The sequence below is a fragment of the Salmo salar genome, chromosome ssa26 (genome assembly GCF_905237065.1).
Source record: "Salmo salar chromosome ssa26, Ssal_v3.1, whole genome shotgun sequence".
In the NCBI taxonomy this organism is placed as follows: domain Eukaryota; kingdom Metazoa; phylum Chordata; class Actinopteri; order Salmoniformes; family Salmonidae; genus Salmo; species Salmo salar.
This window is the reverse complement of record NC_059467.1, coordinates 14,216,338-14,235,167: the sequence shown is the minus strand read 5'-3', so window position 1 is coordinate 14,235,167 and position 18,830 is coordinate 14,216,338. Positions and strand designations below refer to the sequence as shown.

Sequence of the window (18,830 nt, the reverse complement as noted above, 5' to 3'; positions counted from 1 at the left end):
TCTAGTTACTGGGTAGGATTAGTAACCAGATTAAATCGGGTACATTTTTTTTATCCAGACGTGCAAATGCTGCCCCCTAGACCCAACAGGTTAAATAATAATGTACAATCCAGGTGTGCAAAGCTCTTAGAGACTTACCCAGAAACCTCACAGCTGTAATCACTGACAAAGGTGATTCTAACATTGTGTGAATAGTTATGTAAATTAGGTATTTTTGTATTTAATTTTCAATAAGTTTGCAGACATTTCTAAAAACATGTTTTAACTTTATCATTATGGGGTAGTGTGTGTAAAAATCTATTTAATCCACTTTCTGAAGGCACTGTAAATAATGTGGATTTAATTGGAGCTTGAGGTGTCTGATGCTTGTGAGATTTGTTTATGACAGTTTGCGGTGGAACACCTAAAAAATACATGCACTTTCAAAATTGTTTGGCGAGCTACTCATGGGTGGTCTGAGAGATACTGGTAGCTCGTCATCAACCTGTTGGCGACCCATGATCTAGAGTCTAGACTCTAGAGCCGGGATGGGGAACTGGCCCCCCATTTTAGGAATTCAGTCAGGGTCTTATATAAGTCCAATGCAGCAGTTGATCTCAATATCAAAGTATTTATTAGTAACAATTAAGCACCTTACTGTGATTGTTTTAAATTAAATTGGTCAAAAATAGCAATTTCTCAAAAAATAGTTTTGCAAGGACTGTCTGGGAGTGGTCTGAGTGGGGAGGGGAAAACTGAAAACTAGCTTTTATTGGCAGAGGGGTTTGGAATTCTCTTTCTTATTGGTCTATTAACTGAGGCAGGTCAAAACTTAATCCGACCAAAATAGATTGAAATTTCAGGCGGTCTTTTCAAACAACTCTTACACTAGTGCCCCAACCCCATCAACATTGTCCATCCCTGCTCTAGAGCCTACCCCACATACAAAGTACGAGGATACATATGCAAATACAATTGTAGGCAGGTTTTTGTTGTTGTTCAAGGGCACTAAAAGGGTGTTATCATTTTCACAATTTCTGTTTTATTTCGACCTCATAGTGTGGGAACTGCACTGTGTCTATAAGTCAAGACATTTTGTATGTTTTCATGATGTGCCAGATCTATAATGTACCTTTATGTCAAGTGCTTTTCACCACACATAACATGGCATACAATATTGCCATTGACAGTTTAATTTATTAAATTGCTTTTATGTCACTTCTATTCTGTAAAGTCTTCTATTTTATCTCCTTGAATTTCTGTAATTTTAAAGTATCTATTTACATTATTTTATGAGTAATTTTGAATGTGTGCTAATGTGTCATCATAGTACTGTATGTAGTCTCTCAGAGACCCCATGAAGAGACAACCAATGGAAGTCTCATCCTGTTTTTATCATGTTGTAATTAGCATATTGTCTTTGTAGGTTGCCACAAAGTGTTACATTCTCATTGTAAGGTACCACCAGGCAGAGGATGCCCAGACAAATGCTATTTTGACATACAATGCTTTTGGATGGAGTGCCTCTCTATGGAGTGATAATAAGCAGTGTTGTGACCATTGTGGAGGTAATAGGCTGAACATTGTTAGCCTTAGCAGGCTGTGTAACAGCTTGATCTCATAGACTAGACGAAACCAGGTAGATGCAAACGTCTAGCAACCTGAAGGTTGCGAGTTTGAATCTCATCACGGACAAGTTTAGCATTTTAGCAACTTTGCAACTACTTACTACTTTTTAGCATGTTAGCTAAACATTCCCCTTCCCCTAATCATAACCTTAACCCTTTAACCTAATTCCTAACCTAAGCCCTAATCTTAACCCCAACCCCTAGCCTTGCAAACATTATCCTCCAAGCTAACGTTAGCGTTAACAACCTAGGCACCAAGCAAATGTTAGCCACAACAAATTAGTATTGGTAACATATCATAAAGTTTTGCAAAATATTAACATTGTATGAATTGCGATTCGTAACATCATACAAATTGTAATTTGGATTCTATCATACGAAATAGATGATGGACATCCACAAATTTATACCATATGAAATGTAACATATCATACTGAATGGAGGGAGACAGATTTACATTTACTATGTTACGTCTACCCCTGAATCCAGGTTGTGAGTAAACACTCTCACACCGAAATGACTCACAGTCTCAGTCTGACCAGGATGACTCAAGGGCTGGTTCCTCACTTAGACCTCAGCCCTCAAGCTATATTTTATGCATTCAACCAAGGTTTCAGGTGGACTTCATAAAATGCAACACAATTCCTTCAGCGTCCTCCCATAATCTGTGAATATGATTTTATTCTTGAATGATCATTATGCTCAAGACCTTGGGCGTTACATGGACACTATTGCTTTGAAGGCTAGAGTAAGAGCCAATCAAGGGTCTCATTGCAGTACCTGGTATTGATGATGCCTTTTAATAATACATTATGGCTAACCTAGGTAGTTGCTCAAAACACCATGTAGAGAAACATTTTTACATTGGTGGAGCTGAGTGGGACATGCACACAGCACTGAACCTGGTGAGGGTTTAGAAGAGGATCATAGGACTACAAAAGTTTATGGGTAATGAGAGCCAGGTCTGTCAGGTGACTGTGTAAGCTTGTCTGCCTTTCTTCAGTTCCCTGCTACATCATTTACTTACCTTGACAGCTGACATGTTGCAAATGTTAATACAAGGAGTCATGTAAAAGAGATTATGTAAAATGAATGTAAATTTAATGTCAATTAGACTTTCTTGTCGAGAACAAGTTCAGGACACGTTCAGGGAAAACAGGAATACATGTGTCCTTACAAAGAGCTGGTTAGCATACGGAGGACAGCGAAATTAGTTCTACATCTGTGATCCTCCCAATAGAATTTCTGACCTTATATAAGACAGAAATGTCATGAATACATTTGTTCTCTGTCTCACACTCACACATATTACTGGCTTTATGGCTTATAACCAGCACATTTTAACTATCACTTCTAACATTCCTGTTTGTGACCCAGATAACAGCTTAGTAAATGTAGCTTACAAAGTGTTCAAACTTAAAATAACATTAACACGGTGTGTAAAAGTTATAAATGTCATATGATTGAATGAGAAAGATGTGGTTAGGGGAGGGCTGCCCAATGTAATTTGAGTCAGGTATTGAAGGAGTGAAAAGTATCAGGTGCTAATTTGTATCATCCTTTCCCGGCATTGAATTATTCACATCCAATGGTCCGCTCCCAAACACATCCTCACACCTTTGACAGTCAGCACCCATCTCTTGCAAGGAACATCTGATAATTGTATTTGCTTTAATTCTTTTCACATTACATTGTCAGTTTGATTGACACGTGGCAGAACATTTCAGGGTCGGTCTCCCTCCATGTGAAGCTGTCAAAGCCTGCCTGGAATCCACTCCTTCTCCTGGAGACTTCTCCCAGGTGGTTTGGGCTGTCTGCCTGCCTTGAAAGTGCTCTGCGTCTGTAGAGGAGTCCTGCTGGACCTCCCGCCCGTTGTCTGAGGATTTACACCATTTCATCCAAAAAATGGAAATGTCATGGCTCAATACGTCTCCCACAGTTGGAATCTAGGGCAATGGCTTATTTATAACATTTCGTGTTAGCTCGTTGTTTTCATTATTATTTGGTCATTGTTGTTTTTTTTTCGCCCCTATTTCTCATGCAGAAAATACATGGGTCTGTCAACAGGTCTGTGCTGATAGGGATGAGCAGTTCCACAGTGAAATAGGATGAGACCCAAGGTCGTGTGTAAAGGGAGATGGGGTTGGGAGGGTGGTTGGAGGAGGTTTGCAAAGCACATTGGGGAATTAGATTAGTGAAAAAGCAAGGCATTGGCCAAACTTTTGACTTGCTTTGAGAGAGGCTACATATACGTTTTGTGTGTCATTGAGTGCATTCAAATAATGAATGCATGCATTCACATGCATATGTGATTCACCACCTGGATTATGTCTTATATAGCAACATTTAAAATTGTGTTTTTTACATTCGATAAAGGTAGAGACTCAGAGCTACAGAATGGTATATCATACTGCATTTTTGAGGAACAATGGGACAGTAATTCTGCTTTGAAAGCTGATAAACTTGTTAACTCACTTTTCAGAAAATGGCCTTTGAATGTTTTGGTATCTAGTGAAGAGCGATTTGTCTACACCCATTCAGCATCGTTCACATCCTCTTAAGCTTTAGCCCCACCCACCTTGTTTTGCCCTCAGAGTGTGCAGAGCACACACTTGACGCTCTGGCCGATGATTCGTTTACCTATGGATAACATGAAAACGACTTAACCAGCTATGCTGGCAACAATTTCATTACACTTCTTTGCAGACTTTTACCGATACCGGCCATATTCAACGAGTGATGTACACTTTAGCTTAAGACATGTACAGTTGAAGTCAGAAGTTTACATTAGCCAAATACATTCAAACTCAGTTTTTCACAATTCCTGACATTTAATCATAGTAAAAATTCCCTGTCTTAGGTCAGTTAGGATCACCACTTTATTTTAAGAATGTGAAATGTCAGAATAATAGTAGAGATAATGATTTATTTCAGCTTTTATTTCTTTCATCACATTCCCAGTTGGTCAGAAGTTTACATGCACTCATTTAGTATTTGGTAGCATTGCCTTTAAATTGTTTAACTTGGGTCAAACGTTTCGAGTAGCCTTCCACAAGCTTCCCACAATAAGTTGTGTGAATTTTGGCCCATTCCTCCTGAGAGAGCTGGTGTAACTGAGTCCGGTTTGTAGGCCTCCTTGCTCGCACACGCTTTTTCAGTTCTGCCCACAAATTTTCTATGGGATTGAGGTCAGGGCTTTGTGCTAGCCACTCCAATACCTTGACTTTGTTGTGCTTTAGCCATTTTGCCACAACTTTGGAAGTATGTTTGGGGTCATTGTCCATTTGGAAGACCCATTTGCGACCAAGCTTTAACTTCCTGACTGATGTCTTGAGATGTTAATTCAATATATCCACATCATTTTCCCTCATGATGCCATTTATTTTGTGAAGTGCACCAGTCCTGCAGCAAAGCACCCGCACAACATGATGCTGCCACCCCCGTGCTTCACGGTTGAGATGGTGTTCTTTGGCTTGCAAGCCTCCCCCTTTTTCCTCCAAACATAATGATGGTCATTATGGCCAAACAGTTCTATTTTTGTTTCATCAAACCAGAAGACATTTTTCTAAAAGTATGATCTTTGTCCCCATGTGCAGTTGCAAACCGTAGTCTGGCTTGTTTATGGCGGTTTTGGAACAGTGGCTTCTTCCTTGCTGAGCAGCCTTTCAGGTTATGACGATATAGGACTCGTTTTACTGTGGATATAGATACTTTTGTACCTGTTTCCTCCAGCATCTTCACAAGGTCCTTTGCTGTTGTTCTGGGATTGATTTGCACTTTTCGCACCCACCTACTTTAATCTCTAGGAGACAGAACGCGTCTCCTTCCTGAGCGGTATGACGGCTGCATGGTCCCATGTTGTTTATACTTGCGTACAATTGTTTGTACAGGTGAACGTGGTGCCTTCAGGCATTTGGAAATTGCTCCCAAGGATGAACCAGACTTGTGGAGGTCTACACTTTTTTCTGAGGTCTTGGCTTATTTATTTAGATTTTACCATGATGTCAAGCAAAGAGGCACTGAGTTTGAAGGTAGGCCTTGAAATACATCCACAGGTACACCTCCAAATGACTGAAATGATGTCAATTAGCCTATCAGAAGTTTCTAAAGCCATTACATAATTTTCTGGTATTTTCCAAGCTGTTTATAGGCACAGTCAACTTAGTTTATGTAAACTTCTGACCCACTGGAATTGTGATACAGTGAAATAATCTGTCTAAACAATTGTTGGAAAAATTAGTTGTGTCATGCGCGAAGTAGATGTCCTAACCGACTTGCCAAAACTATGGTTTGTTAGCAAGAAATTTGTGGAGTGGTTGAAAAACAAGTTTTAATGACTCCAACCTAAGTGTATGTAAACTTCCGACTTCAACTGTAGCTAGCTAGGTAAACAACGTGTAAGATCACATGTCATGTAGCGTTAGCTAATGCGCCAGCCAGCTAACGTTAGCTAGTTAAACAACAATGAACATAGTGCCAAATCATGTCATTACTACCCTTCATGAATATGCTGGGAGCTAACCATCCAGGTTCAATGTTAGCTAGCTAACATTAGGCTCTAACTAGCGAAGCAAACAGCTGTGGGATTTAAATAATAGCGTCAGCTAGGGAGCCAGCCAGCTAACATTAGCTAGCTAGCCAACAGTACACTTTAGCTTGAAATGAAACCACTTTCTGCCAAAATTAGAAATGTGTAATATCTGAAAATGTAGCTAGCTAACGCTACACTATCTTACCTGTATACATCATCATGCATGATGGACATGTCTCCCTGTCATGGATGCCCTTCCACAGTTGCCCTTAGTTTGAAGATGTAATCCCGAGACAGGTGTTTTCTCCATCTCTTTAGCTATCATAGTCTAATTCCACTGATTTCAAAACTTGATCCTCCAGAGAGTTGAGAGCAACACTTAGCTATGCAGATCGACTACACAAAACATTTTAAAAAAGCTGCGTTCGACAGGATTACCAACAGACTGACCAGCTCAAATAGACAATATGGCAGACCAATTCAAATTAAATCAAATTTATTTATATAGCCCTTCTTACATCAGCTGATATCACAAAGTGCTGTACAGAAACCCAGCCTAAAACCCCAAACAGCAAGCAATGCAGGTGTAGAAGCACGGTGGCTAGGAAAAACTCCCTAGAAAGGCCAAAACCTAGGAAGAAACCTAGAGGAACCAGGCTATGAGGGGTGGCCAGTCCTCTTCTGGCTGTGCTGGGTGGAGATTATAACAGCACATGGCCTAGATGTTCAAATGTTCATAAATGACCAGCATTGTCAAATAATAATAATCATAGTAGTTGTCGAGGGTGCAACAAGTCAGTAACACAAGAGTAAGTGTCAGTTGGCTTTTTCATAGCCGATCTTTGAGAGTATCTCTACCGCTCCTGCTGTCTCTAGAGAGTTGAAAACAGCAGGTCTGGGACAGGTAGCACGTCCGGTGAATAGGTCAGGGTTCCAGCAGGTCTGGGACAACAGGTCTGGGACAGGTAGCACGTCCGGCGAACAGGTCAGGGTTCCATAGCTGCAGGCAGAAAAGTCTGAACTGGAGCAGCAGCACGGCCAGGTGAACTGGCCGTACTGGCCGTGATATACCAATCCAAAATTGGTATATCTCTCTCGGTATATCTAGTCCACTCATTATTTCTGCCAATCATGGCTAGCGGGAAGGTTGCTGACTTTTTCTGTGGCTTAACCAACAAGGCACATCATTTAACAATGTTATTTGTATTTACAAATGGCATACAAGTTTGTTATTAAGGCACATGAAAGTTCACATATTCGAGAAGGCATTTCTACGACATACACCTAGTTTCCTGAATCAGATCACATATAAAATACCTTTTAAAGGCCTTGTTGCTCTTGGTGACTTTGATTTTTCTGACTGGCAGCCTTAATTAAGGGCAATTCATATTTGTTGATAACATGTTGTGTGGCATTGAGTGCATTTAAATATTGAACGTATGCATTCAAGTAAACATAAAAAATAACACACTTTCACATCAATAACATGTTTTTCACATGCCAAGTGTGCACGTATGTCCTTTCTGAAAGCGTTTGAGGAATTGGCACCACACAATGCATTGTGACAAATCCAGTTCTAAAGTTACAATGATTTTTGAAATCCACATAAATATTAACTTGAGGCTTTTTTTAATGGTCAATTTTCATCATGTTGTTGCTATTGGTGAGGTTGTTGAATAATATATAAGGTTGTTGCCCTTGAAATGCTACTTCCGTCTTGCTTCAACCCACAGTACAGGGACATCAGAGTGAACGAGGATGGTCGATTTGGATTTGAATTTAAATGCAACTTTACATTGTGTCCCTTCTAACTTGTGACTTTCCCACCTCTTCTTAGTTTGACCCCTGTGAAGTTTTCAAACGAGGTCAAGGTAAAGTCACAAGGAAAGGAGAGAATGTAAAGAAGGATGATGGTGCTGATGCTGCTGGTCCCTGTAGACTTCACTGGTGACCTATTTGTAGGGAGGGGAACATTAAGGAGCCACTGTTTGGAGACCAAACCAGACTCATGTCCATTTTAATTTTTAAAGAGCCTCCTAAACTATATTGTGCTTTAATGTCCTCTCCTGCTAATCTGAGGTCTGTAATTAATCCTTAGATGATAATTGACTTCCTACTGCTTTTCCCATACATTCATCCACAGGAACCTCTTGATGGATACGTCTCCATTAGTCAGTGCACCCAAGGGATTGTCGAGAATGGTTAGTTGTGTGCTGCATGTAGAACTTCAAATGATTTTCTCTATTTTTGTAGGTACTTTATTGATCGCCACACCGATCTGGAGAGGCAGTTCAATATTAACGTAGATGATGGGAAAATAACATTGGCCAAACCGCTGGACCGAGAGACAGATATGTGGCACAACATCACAGTAACAGCCACTGAAATCAGTAAGTAACATTTCCAATAGAAATTTGTACGCTGTTTGTGGTCTACTACATAATTAACTAAATGCAATTTCATTTTCAAATCAATGCAATGTTGAAGGACGAGTGTAAACTCAGGGGGAAGACAGCTGCTTGTGAACATTCAGATCTGTTTATGAACACAGTTTGAACAACTTCATTGCTGCCTCCAACAAAGGAGTGACTGGCTTTCATAATCCTCTATAAAATAGTCTCGCACTTGTAACCTATTTGATGTTAATGGCCATAGAGTGTGGTACAAATAATTCGTTTGAAATCACAGGGGTGGAAAATATGTTAATCTGTAGAATTTTGATTGAATTAAACAGCTCAGTAGTCAATTTGTGGAAGTGCGAGTACATTAAGAAGTATCAAATAAACAGTTGTAAACACAAACACCAACGTTGTATGCACCAATGCCAGCTTCCATTACAGATACAGGAACATCTGTGATCCAGGAAACTGACTGACTATACAACATATTTGAGGTAGAACTACAAACAACTCAAACCATATGTAAAACTTTATTTGCAAACAGATTGTATCAGGGGGACTGTATGTTGCTATCAAATGTAATGTACACCTTGAAGCTATTGAATGAGAAATGTACAATACTTGTAACTTGCTCTTCCTCACCTTTCATAATCAAAGTGAAACACTAATTGCCACAAACATTTAAAAAAAATATGCTGTAGAGCATACATTCGTGGCATGTTATTGTGAATGCAATGTGTCTCTGTTGATATTCATGCTAGCTTTGTCAAGTCTGGTGTTCTACATTTCACTGTGCCTTTCATGACTTTTGCTAAAGTGACTGTGACTCAAGACAGCAGCATCACTGAACACACTTAATAGAAATTTACCAAAATAAATATGGCTGTTTACTATTCTTTGTGGATTGGAGGCAAGCAGGAATCCTCTCTGGCGTGAAGAGGAAGAATTGTGTTCCCAGTTCAATTCCATTGTCATTTGCCACCCAAACGGTGTGGCGTTCTGCTGCTTGCACCAGTTGACATCTGACTAATCAGATGGCAATGCTTGCTGTGGTGGAGTGAAAGTCACATTAACAGAGCACAAGGAAAATGTGGACACTTCTTTTTTTCCCACTCTGTCCATCTATCACCTTCTAGCAAACTGTCTATTTTAGTTTCTCTCTGTTTCCCACTCTTTTTCTCCTCTCTTATGCTCACCTCTGGGCATTTTGTCCTGAAGCATTCTTAAGTGTAAAATCCTCCACTTGCTGCAGTGTTATGTGAGTGAGCTAAGGGGTGCTTATATCCCAACCTTGTATCTCACAACCATATATCAAAACCATTTTCTGTTTCTTATGTGACAATATGCATCATGTACATCATTGTTTTGAATGTTAGCTATCTGTATGGTCTCACAAAGATACAAAGGAAAGGTGTCAACAGCCAGAGCGACATCTATTGCTCTATGGACCAAATTAATAGCTACAAGTTAGTGGTTGCAACACTTATTAAATACAATAATTTATCTCAAAAGGGACTGTCAATTACAGGCGATGAATAATCCCAATAAAAATCAAATCTAATTAAATTGCCCTTTATTATCTTTTTAGACTTCTGCTGCCGTTGATTCATTAATATGCATTTTTTAACCCTCATGCATAAAACATGAGCGTGTTCAGGGGATTTCAAAAGCACTTTGAATGTGATTTTTTTTTTCTCACCACTCCTGTTTTGCATTCTTGATATCAGCTAAAACTCAGATTGATGTGGCTTCTCATCTGTCTTTATCAGCCTAGGGAATTAAATAAAATAACAGAAAAATGTATCTGGGTCATGGAATTTACCTGGGATTTAATTTCCCACTGTACAGTATCCAATGTTATTGTATTCATTGTCTGATGTTGGGTTTTGTTTATCAGGAAACCACAGCCAGATATCACGGGCTATCGTGGCCATCCGAGTGCTGGACATAAATGACAACGCCCCAGAGTTTGCGACGGAATACGAGGCTTTCCTCTGTGAAAATGGCAAACCTGGCCAGGTACGGGGCATTCATCATTGTTGTCTCCCCCTGCATCTCCTCAGTAATGATCACCCATGGTGAATTATAGCCTATTTATTTAAATGGGAAAGTACAGAGGCAGGAGTGTGGCCTTTCTCTGAGACTCCTCCCCTGACACAACACACAGAGACTGAGGGAAAATCAGAGCAGTCAGCATTGATCAGAGTGAATCATAATTCAGAGTTGTCTTTCATGTCCTCCTCCAGATGGCACAATGGATCTCTTGCCAAAATTCTGCACAAGTGCTTTGCATTCTCCTTCACATCAATCCTATTCATTCAGACAACTACAATAAAATAAAAAAAGACCAATGACCAAGATAGCTGAATTCTCATTTCTAATCAATCACAGACATACAGCTTGATAAGAACTATGATGGCAGATAAATAGATGAACCCAGGAACCAAAAGTGTGCCAGATGAGACAGCACCACATTGATAACAATTTCAAATTCCTGGAATGAATGGAGGATATTTTTCATTTTCTCTGAGCCAATGTCACAGTCAGGCTTTTGTGATGGCAAAAACAAAGTAATGGATGACCTCTCTCTCTAATGGCATTGGGCTGCTCTCTTTCTGTCTGTTTCCACAGGTGATACAGACGGTCAGTGCTGTCGACAAGGATGAACCAATACAGGGACACTACTTTGAATACCGCCTCATCCCAGAGATGTTAAACAATCCTAATTTCACGATAAAAAACAATGGAGGTAAGGACAGAATGTGAGAGAGAATGACAAAAAATGTCTTCTATCCTGCGGCATATAAATCCAATCGAAGATTAAATCTGGTTGGATTACCGTACCCAGTAGTTAGCAGATGCGCAATAGCCTGGTCATCAGCTACTCTTTACTCCCCAGTGGATTTTGAAAGAAAGTAAATTAGTTGAATCCAAATAGTCTGCGGGTAGTCTTGCAGCTCAATGTAGGGTAACTTCCTGAGAGCTGTTGCCGCATGGCAGATGGCACTACATTTGTTTGCTAAATACGGTGATTGGTTTAGCAGGCTTTCTGGTCTACTTTCTCCCCCTCCCCTGCTCTTTTCCATTACTCTCACTGAAGAGCCCACGCTCATCCTGATGTTGTTGCGTAATGTTTTCAAAGAGCTTGGGGCGAAGAATCTTCATCTGGTTCTGTCCGTCTGTTTTGATGCGAAGGCTGCAGGCAAGAGGAACTGCTGTGTCTAGTTGTTAGTAAAAGGAAAATATAGAATCAGGACATTAAATGCGCCAGCCTCTTTATCTAAATGGAAACCTGCCACCATGGAAACAGGTGTATTAGGAGACAAATAGGATAAGTTCCTGAATCTAGAGGAATTTGTAATGAAGAAACCATAGGCAACATTGAAGCAATATTTTCACATCTAGATATCATTAAGATATTAATTCAACTGCTACAAACTAATACAAATATAAACTTATTGCTAACAGTAGAGACAGGTTTTTACATTTTGACGTTCACATTTTCCCAGCAAAAATTGGATAGTTTAAGAAATCACTGTTCTTGTTAAAGTCTACATCTAACTGTTATGAAGTGTCAGTATTCTACATGAGAAATAAGCACAGCACTTGTATGACTATTTCCATCTGCATATTGCAGGCAGAGCCACTCTAGTGAAGAGTAGCAGGCCTTATGAACTTGTGTGCTGGTTTGTTTGTGATGATGACTCTAATTGCAGTGAATGTGCTGTGGAGAGGATAGGGTTTGCCAGGGCCAGGGAACAGGTTCAGCCAGCTAGGATATCCTACTGCACACAAGCAGTTCAGGCTTTAACCTCATAGTCTTAAGTTAAAATACCTCAGAGAAACTTTCAGGTATATATTGTGATCAATGTAATACTGCTGTATTGATTGCACTAAAGATTGACACAATGGGAACCAGCATTTCACCAGCTGCTCTTATCTAAAGCAACTTACAGTAGTGAGTGCAAACATTAATATATTTTTTGTACTGGTCTCCTGTGGGAATTGAACCCACAACCCTGGCATTGTAAGTGCCATGTTCTACCAACAGAGACGCACACTGAGTCTACAAAACATGACAGATTGACCAGGTGATCCCTTATTGACGTCACCTGTTAAATCCACTTCAATCAGTGTAGATGGGGAAGAGAGAGGTTAATAAGGATTTTTAAGCCTTGAGACAATTGAGATGTGGATTGTGTGTGTGTGTGTGTGTGTGTGTGTGTGTGTGTGTGCCATTCAGAAGGTGAATAGGGAAGACAAAAGATTGAAGTGCCTTTGAATGGGGTATGGTAGTAGATACCAAGTATGTGTAAAGAACTGCCAAGCTGCTGGGTTTTTCATGCTCAATAGTTTCCTGTGTGTTTCAAGAATGGTCCACCACCCAAAGGACATCCAGCCAACTTGACACGACTGTGGGAAGCATTGGAGTCAACATGGACCAGCATCCCCGTGGAATGCGTTCGACACCCCGCCAAATTGAGGCTGTTCTGAGGGCAAAAGGGTGTGCAACTCAATATTAGGAAGGTGTTCTTAATGTTTTGTACAGTCAGTGTATACTGACGTACTATATACTGGACTACTGTTGACCAGAACCACATAGGGTTCAGCACATGTTGAATCAATATTATTATTTTCTTCACACTTTTGGTATGAAGATGCTACAATGTGATGGACAACATGTTTCCTTTGGGCTGTATTGCTAATGTTTCACGTTTCTCTGCCACGCATGCTCAGACAGAGGGTAGACAATTCATTTCCCATGTGAAGTGTTCTAAAAACACGTTTTCATGTGATCTCATGTGAAGTTAATGTGATAACATGTGACAACATGTGATAACATGAAACTACACATGTTGAAACGTGATCACATGTAAATCACATGTATTTCAAAAACATGTTTTCACATGATTTCAAATGTGAAATCATGTTTTTCTGTAAGGGTGAGACTATCAGAAACATATTTTCTACTACACCGGCTTGAGTAGACTCTAACAGGAATAAAAGTGTTTGACAATGTGTGTGTGAGTGGATATGATTAGCTAGATAATGAACACAGAGCTCACAGAAGTGTCATCAAAGAGCCCCTGGCATCTCTCAGAGTTCCCTTGTACCATCTTCTAAGTCAGTGTCGCACTGACGTCGCTTCATTTCCACATCTTAGTAAGGGTATGACAAAATAGGGTTCAATCTCTTACAGAGTTCTGCTATTGGAATATGTTGAGGAGGAAGGTGACTGAAAGCCATCAACAGAATATAAATGTGAGACCACAAACCACTTGGCAGCCAATGCAACTGCTGTCATCACCTCAACCTCATTTGAATTATTTTTTTTTTTACTGGATTGCAAAACATTTGTTTGTCACTCTACAAAAAACATGCTCTTACTCAGCAGAAGCTAGTTTGCTCCATTTTTTAAAACTACTTTCTCTCCCCACAGACAACTCCATCAGTGTTTTAGCCAAGCATGACACCTTCCGGCGCCAGAAACAGGAGATGTATTTCCTGCCCATAATTGTGACTGACAATGGAAATCCTCCAATGAGCAGCACTAACACGTTGACCATCCGGGTGTGTGGATGCAGCAGGGAGGGAATAGTCCAGTCATGCAACGTAGAGGCCTATGTCCTACCCATTGGCCTCAGCATGGGAGCTTTGATTGCCATTCTGGCCTGCATAATACTTCTTTTAGGTAAGATAATACTGATACTTAATGCAATTTGATTACATCTGAAAAATAGACATATAACAAAAATCTACAAACATTGTCTTTGTGAGCACATGACTTTGACATGTCCTCTTATTCGGCAGTTATAGTGGTGCTGTTTGTGACGCTGAGAAGACACAAGAACAAGCCACTTATCATCAAAGATGACGAAGATGTGAGGGAGAACATCATTCGGTATGACGATGAGGGGGGTGGAGAAGAAGACACTGAGGCCTTCGACATTGCCACACTGCAGAACCCTGATGGAATCAATGGTTACCTGCCCCGCAAGGATATCAAGCCAGACCTGCAGTTCATGCCAAGGCAGAGTGGTGGCCCTAACGGTGTGGACGTGGATGAGTTCATCAATGTCAGACTCCACGAGGCGGACAATGACCCCACAGCCCCTCCCTACGACTCAATTCAGATCTATGGCTATGAGGGACGGGGCTCCATTGCTGGGTCTCTGAGCTCCCTCGAGACTGCGTCCTCAGACTCAGACCAGAACTATGACTACCTCAGAGAGTGGGGTCCGCGTTTCAGAAGACTTGGGGAGCTCTACTCAGTGGGTGAAAGTGATAAGGAGACTTGACCTTCGATCAGCAGATACCCTTTGATTTTGTCCACATACTTGTGTATTATGCTAGGGTTTGCCGGCTTATAGAAACAGCTGTTTAAAAAAGGGGGCCACCTTTTGTACTCTTAGAGTGAAGTATAGCGTTCATCATCTATCACGTCAAGCGCTTTGTATTGTTGAGCCAAACTTAACAATGTCGATATTAGGAGGTCTAGGATTCTTGTGGAGTGTAATTTAGATTCCGTTGTGGAGTGTCTAGCAGTATTTTGGGTATTTGTCATTCGCTGTGACTGCCAGAAGCATAAAGACCTGGATTCTTGGTAGTTGCCTGATGAAAGAAGAGAGGGATTGTGTGACGTTCTACAGCCTTCTTGGACAACATGGAGATTCAACCACAGAACAATTGTACTACTGAGTGGCCCTCATCTCAGATCTCTACCCACCACCCAGATAATCAGAGATAAAATAGGAAACTAAAAGAAAAAGCAATATTTGGTCTACAATACAATGTTGAATGTATGTATGATTTGAAAAAGCAAAATGAGAACCACTACCATATTGGCTTTAAAATGAATTTGTTTAGATATCATTTGATACCAGGTGGCCACATTTATAAACTGTCTGAGCCAGACAGCTTGCTTTATACAACTATTTGTATTTACACGCTCCAAGTGTGGTTTGCAAATATTATTAGCCTATAAAAGACTAAAGCGAAAGACAAAAAAAGAGAAATGTAGAAACTTTGAGGCCTTCTTTTTACAGAAGCAAGCATTAAATGCAATTGTATTCAAATGTTTTTTGAAAATGATCGTCTTGATTCCTCATTATCGTTGTATGACTAGTTTTTATATATCTGTTCTTATTTGCGTTCGTTTCTGTGCTACAGGTTATAAGTGAGTGAGAGTTTAGAATGATCCCTTTTCTCAACTGTTCTTTCCACCGCTGAAGCTATTTCATCACAGCTGAACTTGTTGTTTAGATATTGCTGTTAATAAAGTATACAGAGAACAGGAATTACTGAATAGTAAAAGATTGGATGGAAAGGGAACTTTTACACATACAATTAATGTATACTGTTTATCATTATTCTGTATACAGAGTTACCAGTGACCATTTAAGCACAATAGCTGGGATAATTTAATTGATGTGAATATTCGACCCCTCAATTTTCAATTTCATTTAGGAACCACTGGTAACAAAACAGATAAAAATAAAATACAGACTCTTGCATATTGTGCTACACTGTATATTATTAGACAAAAAAGACATGTACATAGAGTTACTGATAATATCTGTAGCTTTCATTGAGGTGGTAGGTTTTGTCTATGCACGTTAGCTCTTGCACATGAGAATCTAAAATGGCACTTCAGCTGCGTGCATACTCAATTTGTACTGATACAGTATATGGCAGTTCTCAGTAGACTTAACAATATATATGAAATAGTCTTACATGCAGATCATATTTTCTACTGTGCTTTAATGCTTATAAATGTGTATGTTTAATTATTCACTCCCTGTAATGTAATCTAAGATACCCTGTATTGTTTCCTACTTTGTGAAATATATTTTTATAAATATTGCTGAATGGGTTTGCCTTTCTTTAGCAGCTAAAATGTTTGGAATAAGAGAGATTTGCATAGTTCCTACTTGAATTGTCTATGTCCATCATTGTGCATCAGTAAGTACATATATCAACATGTCACATATCTTATAATTAGAAATAATTTATTTGGTAGTTGATGCAATGGCCGGTTTTGAAACCTACAATCAGGGAAATTATTGGAACCCTTGATGAAGATGAGTACAGAAGCCCCGAAGCCCTTGGTATCTTGTTCAAACAAGTTAGTATCTCATTGGAATGACTAAATTGTTATTGTCTAATTAGGCCTCATTTGTGACTGACCGGCTCAAATCGGTCTTATGTAGCAAAATTTTAAATGGTGTTTTTTACATTGGATAAAGTAGAGACTCAGAGCAACAAAATGGTATATCATGCACTGTATTTGAGGAACAATAGGCAAGTAATTCTGCTTTGAAAGTTGATAAACTTGTAAACTAATTTTTCAGAAAATGGCCGTTGAATGTTTTGGTACTGGACCTACTGGAGAGCTCTCATTTGTCTTCACCCGTTCAGCATTGTTCACACCCTCTTAAGCCAGCCCAATCCATCTCTTTAAGGATTCACATCTAAGATCATGTGCTAAACAGTGAGTAGTGTAGTAAAGATGAAGACTAAAAGTGGTAAAAGTAGTAGCCTACAATAAGGAAAAAATCCAGGTAAACAGAAAGTGTCCAGATACAAATATTGTTTAAATGTTAGATGCCACTTACCCAGACACACTTGTCTAAATTGATGGGTCATGTGAAATAAATGCTATAACCCCCAGCCACATCTTGCTAAGTGTATGGGTCTCTACAGAAGGTGAAAACAATACAGCCATATGGTTACTTGCATAGTAGCTATATCAGAAATAGATAGTGTCAATATAAATAAAATAATATACAGTATGTACAAGAACAATAACAATATAGGTGATAGATATACACTCAAAAAAAGATATGTCCTTAATCAGTATAAAGGAGGAAATGTTGCTCACTTGTTGAGCAAAATCAAAGCTATAATGCATCCTGATGTCTTTGCTTGCTAGTTCAGTAGGGGCCCCCAGAGACAACTGCAGGTCTTCACAGGTTGTCTTGCAGTCAGCAACCATCTTCTGGTAGACAGACCGCTCACTCTGAACAAGCAGGAGATGCTGCTCTTGCTTCTTCAGCTTGGCTGACTTAACAGCTTCTGGCAGATTGGCAGATCTGAAGACCTGATAGTTGTTCCTCTGGCACTGCAAGCACAGGTCTGTCCTGGGCTTAGTGCTTGAGATGTGGGGCAGCAATTTTCCCCACAGATTCCTGAAGGAAGACAGCACAACTACACATACCTCTGGAAAATATAGAAATAATGTGACATCAATAAAAGTAGTGCCAATCATGTTGGAGGTCAATTAAATAATCAAAATGTGTTGTTTATGCTTTACATACCAAGTGTTGTCATCGATTCCTTGAAGAGGCGCCACACTGCTGCTTTTGTCACATGGGATGGCAGCAGCTTTCCACCAAAGTGTTTGTGTCCTGGGTGGCGACCTGGTATACTATTTCATTATCCTCTGCATAGTTGTTGATGAAGTTAACCACTTGCTGCAGGTACTCATGCTTTAGGTGTAACTTGTGCTTGCTTGGGCCAGCTCATTTTGATGGGAGGCATTAGATAATTTTCCTTGTGTCATGAACTGGCTCGTAACCCGTTACAAAGAGGGAGACAACGTGGAGATCAAGGAATAACAAAAATATATTTATTAAATAAAGTAAACTATATACAATTAACTTCTTAGGGCTAGGCTGCTTTTTTCTCCACTTCCTGTCTGAATGACATGCCCAAAGTAAACTGCCTGTAGCTCAGGCCCTGAAGCCAGGATATGCATATAATTGGTACCATTGGAAAGAAAACACTTTGAAGAAATGTTAAAATAATGTAGGAGAAAATCCGAAGAAAAACCAACCCATTTTCTTTTGTTGAGAGGCCATCCTCTTAGAAATGCAAGAGTAAGGTCATATTGAAAATTAGCTCCCTGGATGCCATTCCTATGGCTTCCACGGGGTGTCAGCAATCTATGTTCAAGGTTTCAGGCTTGTAACTTCAAAAACGAATAAGAAATATCAGTTTTAGCAGAAGGACACAGTCTTGGAAATTCGTGTTTGAGCGCGCCATGAAGACATTATGCACCTGCTAAAATCGGTTTCCTATTGAACATACTTCTTTCCGTAAGAAATAGTATAGTTTGATTACATTTTAGGGTATCTGAGGAGTTAATAGAAACATATTTTGACTTGTTGAAACAAAGTGTAGGGGTACATTTTTGGATTCCTTTCTCTGCAAGTTGAACGAGTGGTTTACTCAAATCAATGGCGCCAACTAAACTGACTTTTTGGGATCTAAAGAAGGATTTTATCTAACAAA

The 18,830-nt window shown here is 39.7% G+C and overlaps 1 protein-coding gene across 3 annotated transcripts in view; it reads left to right on the top strand.

The window, feature by feature from the left end:
- LOC106587289 (cadherin-8) overlaps positions 1–16,398 on the top strand; it is a 73,684-nt gene extending 57,286 nt beyond the window's left edge. For 2 of the 3 annotated variants that reach the window (XM_014175534.2, XM_014175533.2), the window contains 5 exons: positions 8,392–8,528; positions 10,435–10,556; positions 11,169–11,286; positions 13,978–14,229; positions 14,349–16,398. In XM_014175534.2, coding sequence (XP_014031009.2) covers positions 8,392–8,528; positions 10,435–10,556; positions 11,169–11,286; positions 13,978–14,229; positions 14,349–14,836 — 1,117 coding nt within the window. In that variant the 3' untranslated portion in view covers positions 14,837–16,398. The remainder of the gene's footprint in view (positions 1–8,391; positions 8,529–10,434; positions 10,557–11,168; positions 11,287–13,977; positions 14,230–14,348) is intronic. The other variant, XM_014175536.2, reaches the window with a different exon arrangement.
- The last annotated feature ends 2,432 nt before the right edge of the window (positions 16,399–18,830 follow it).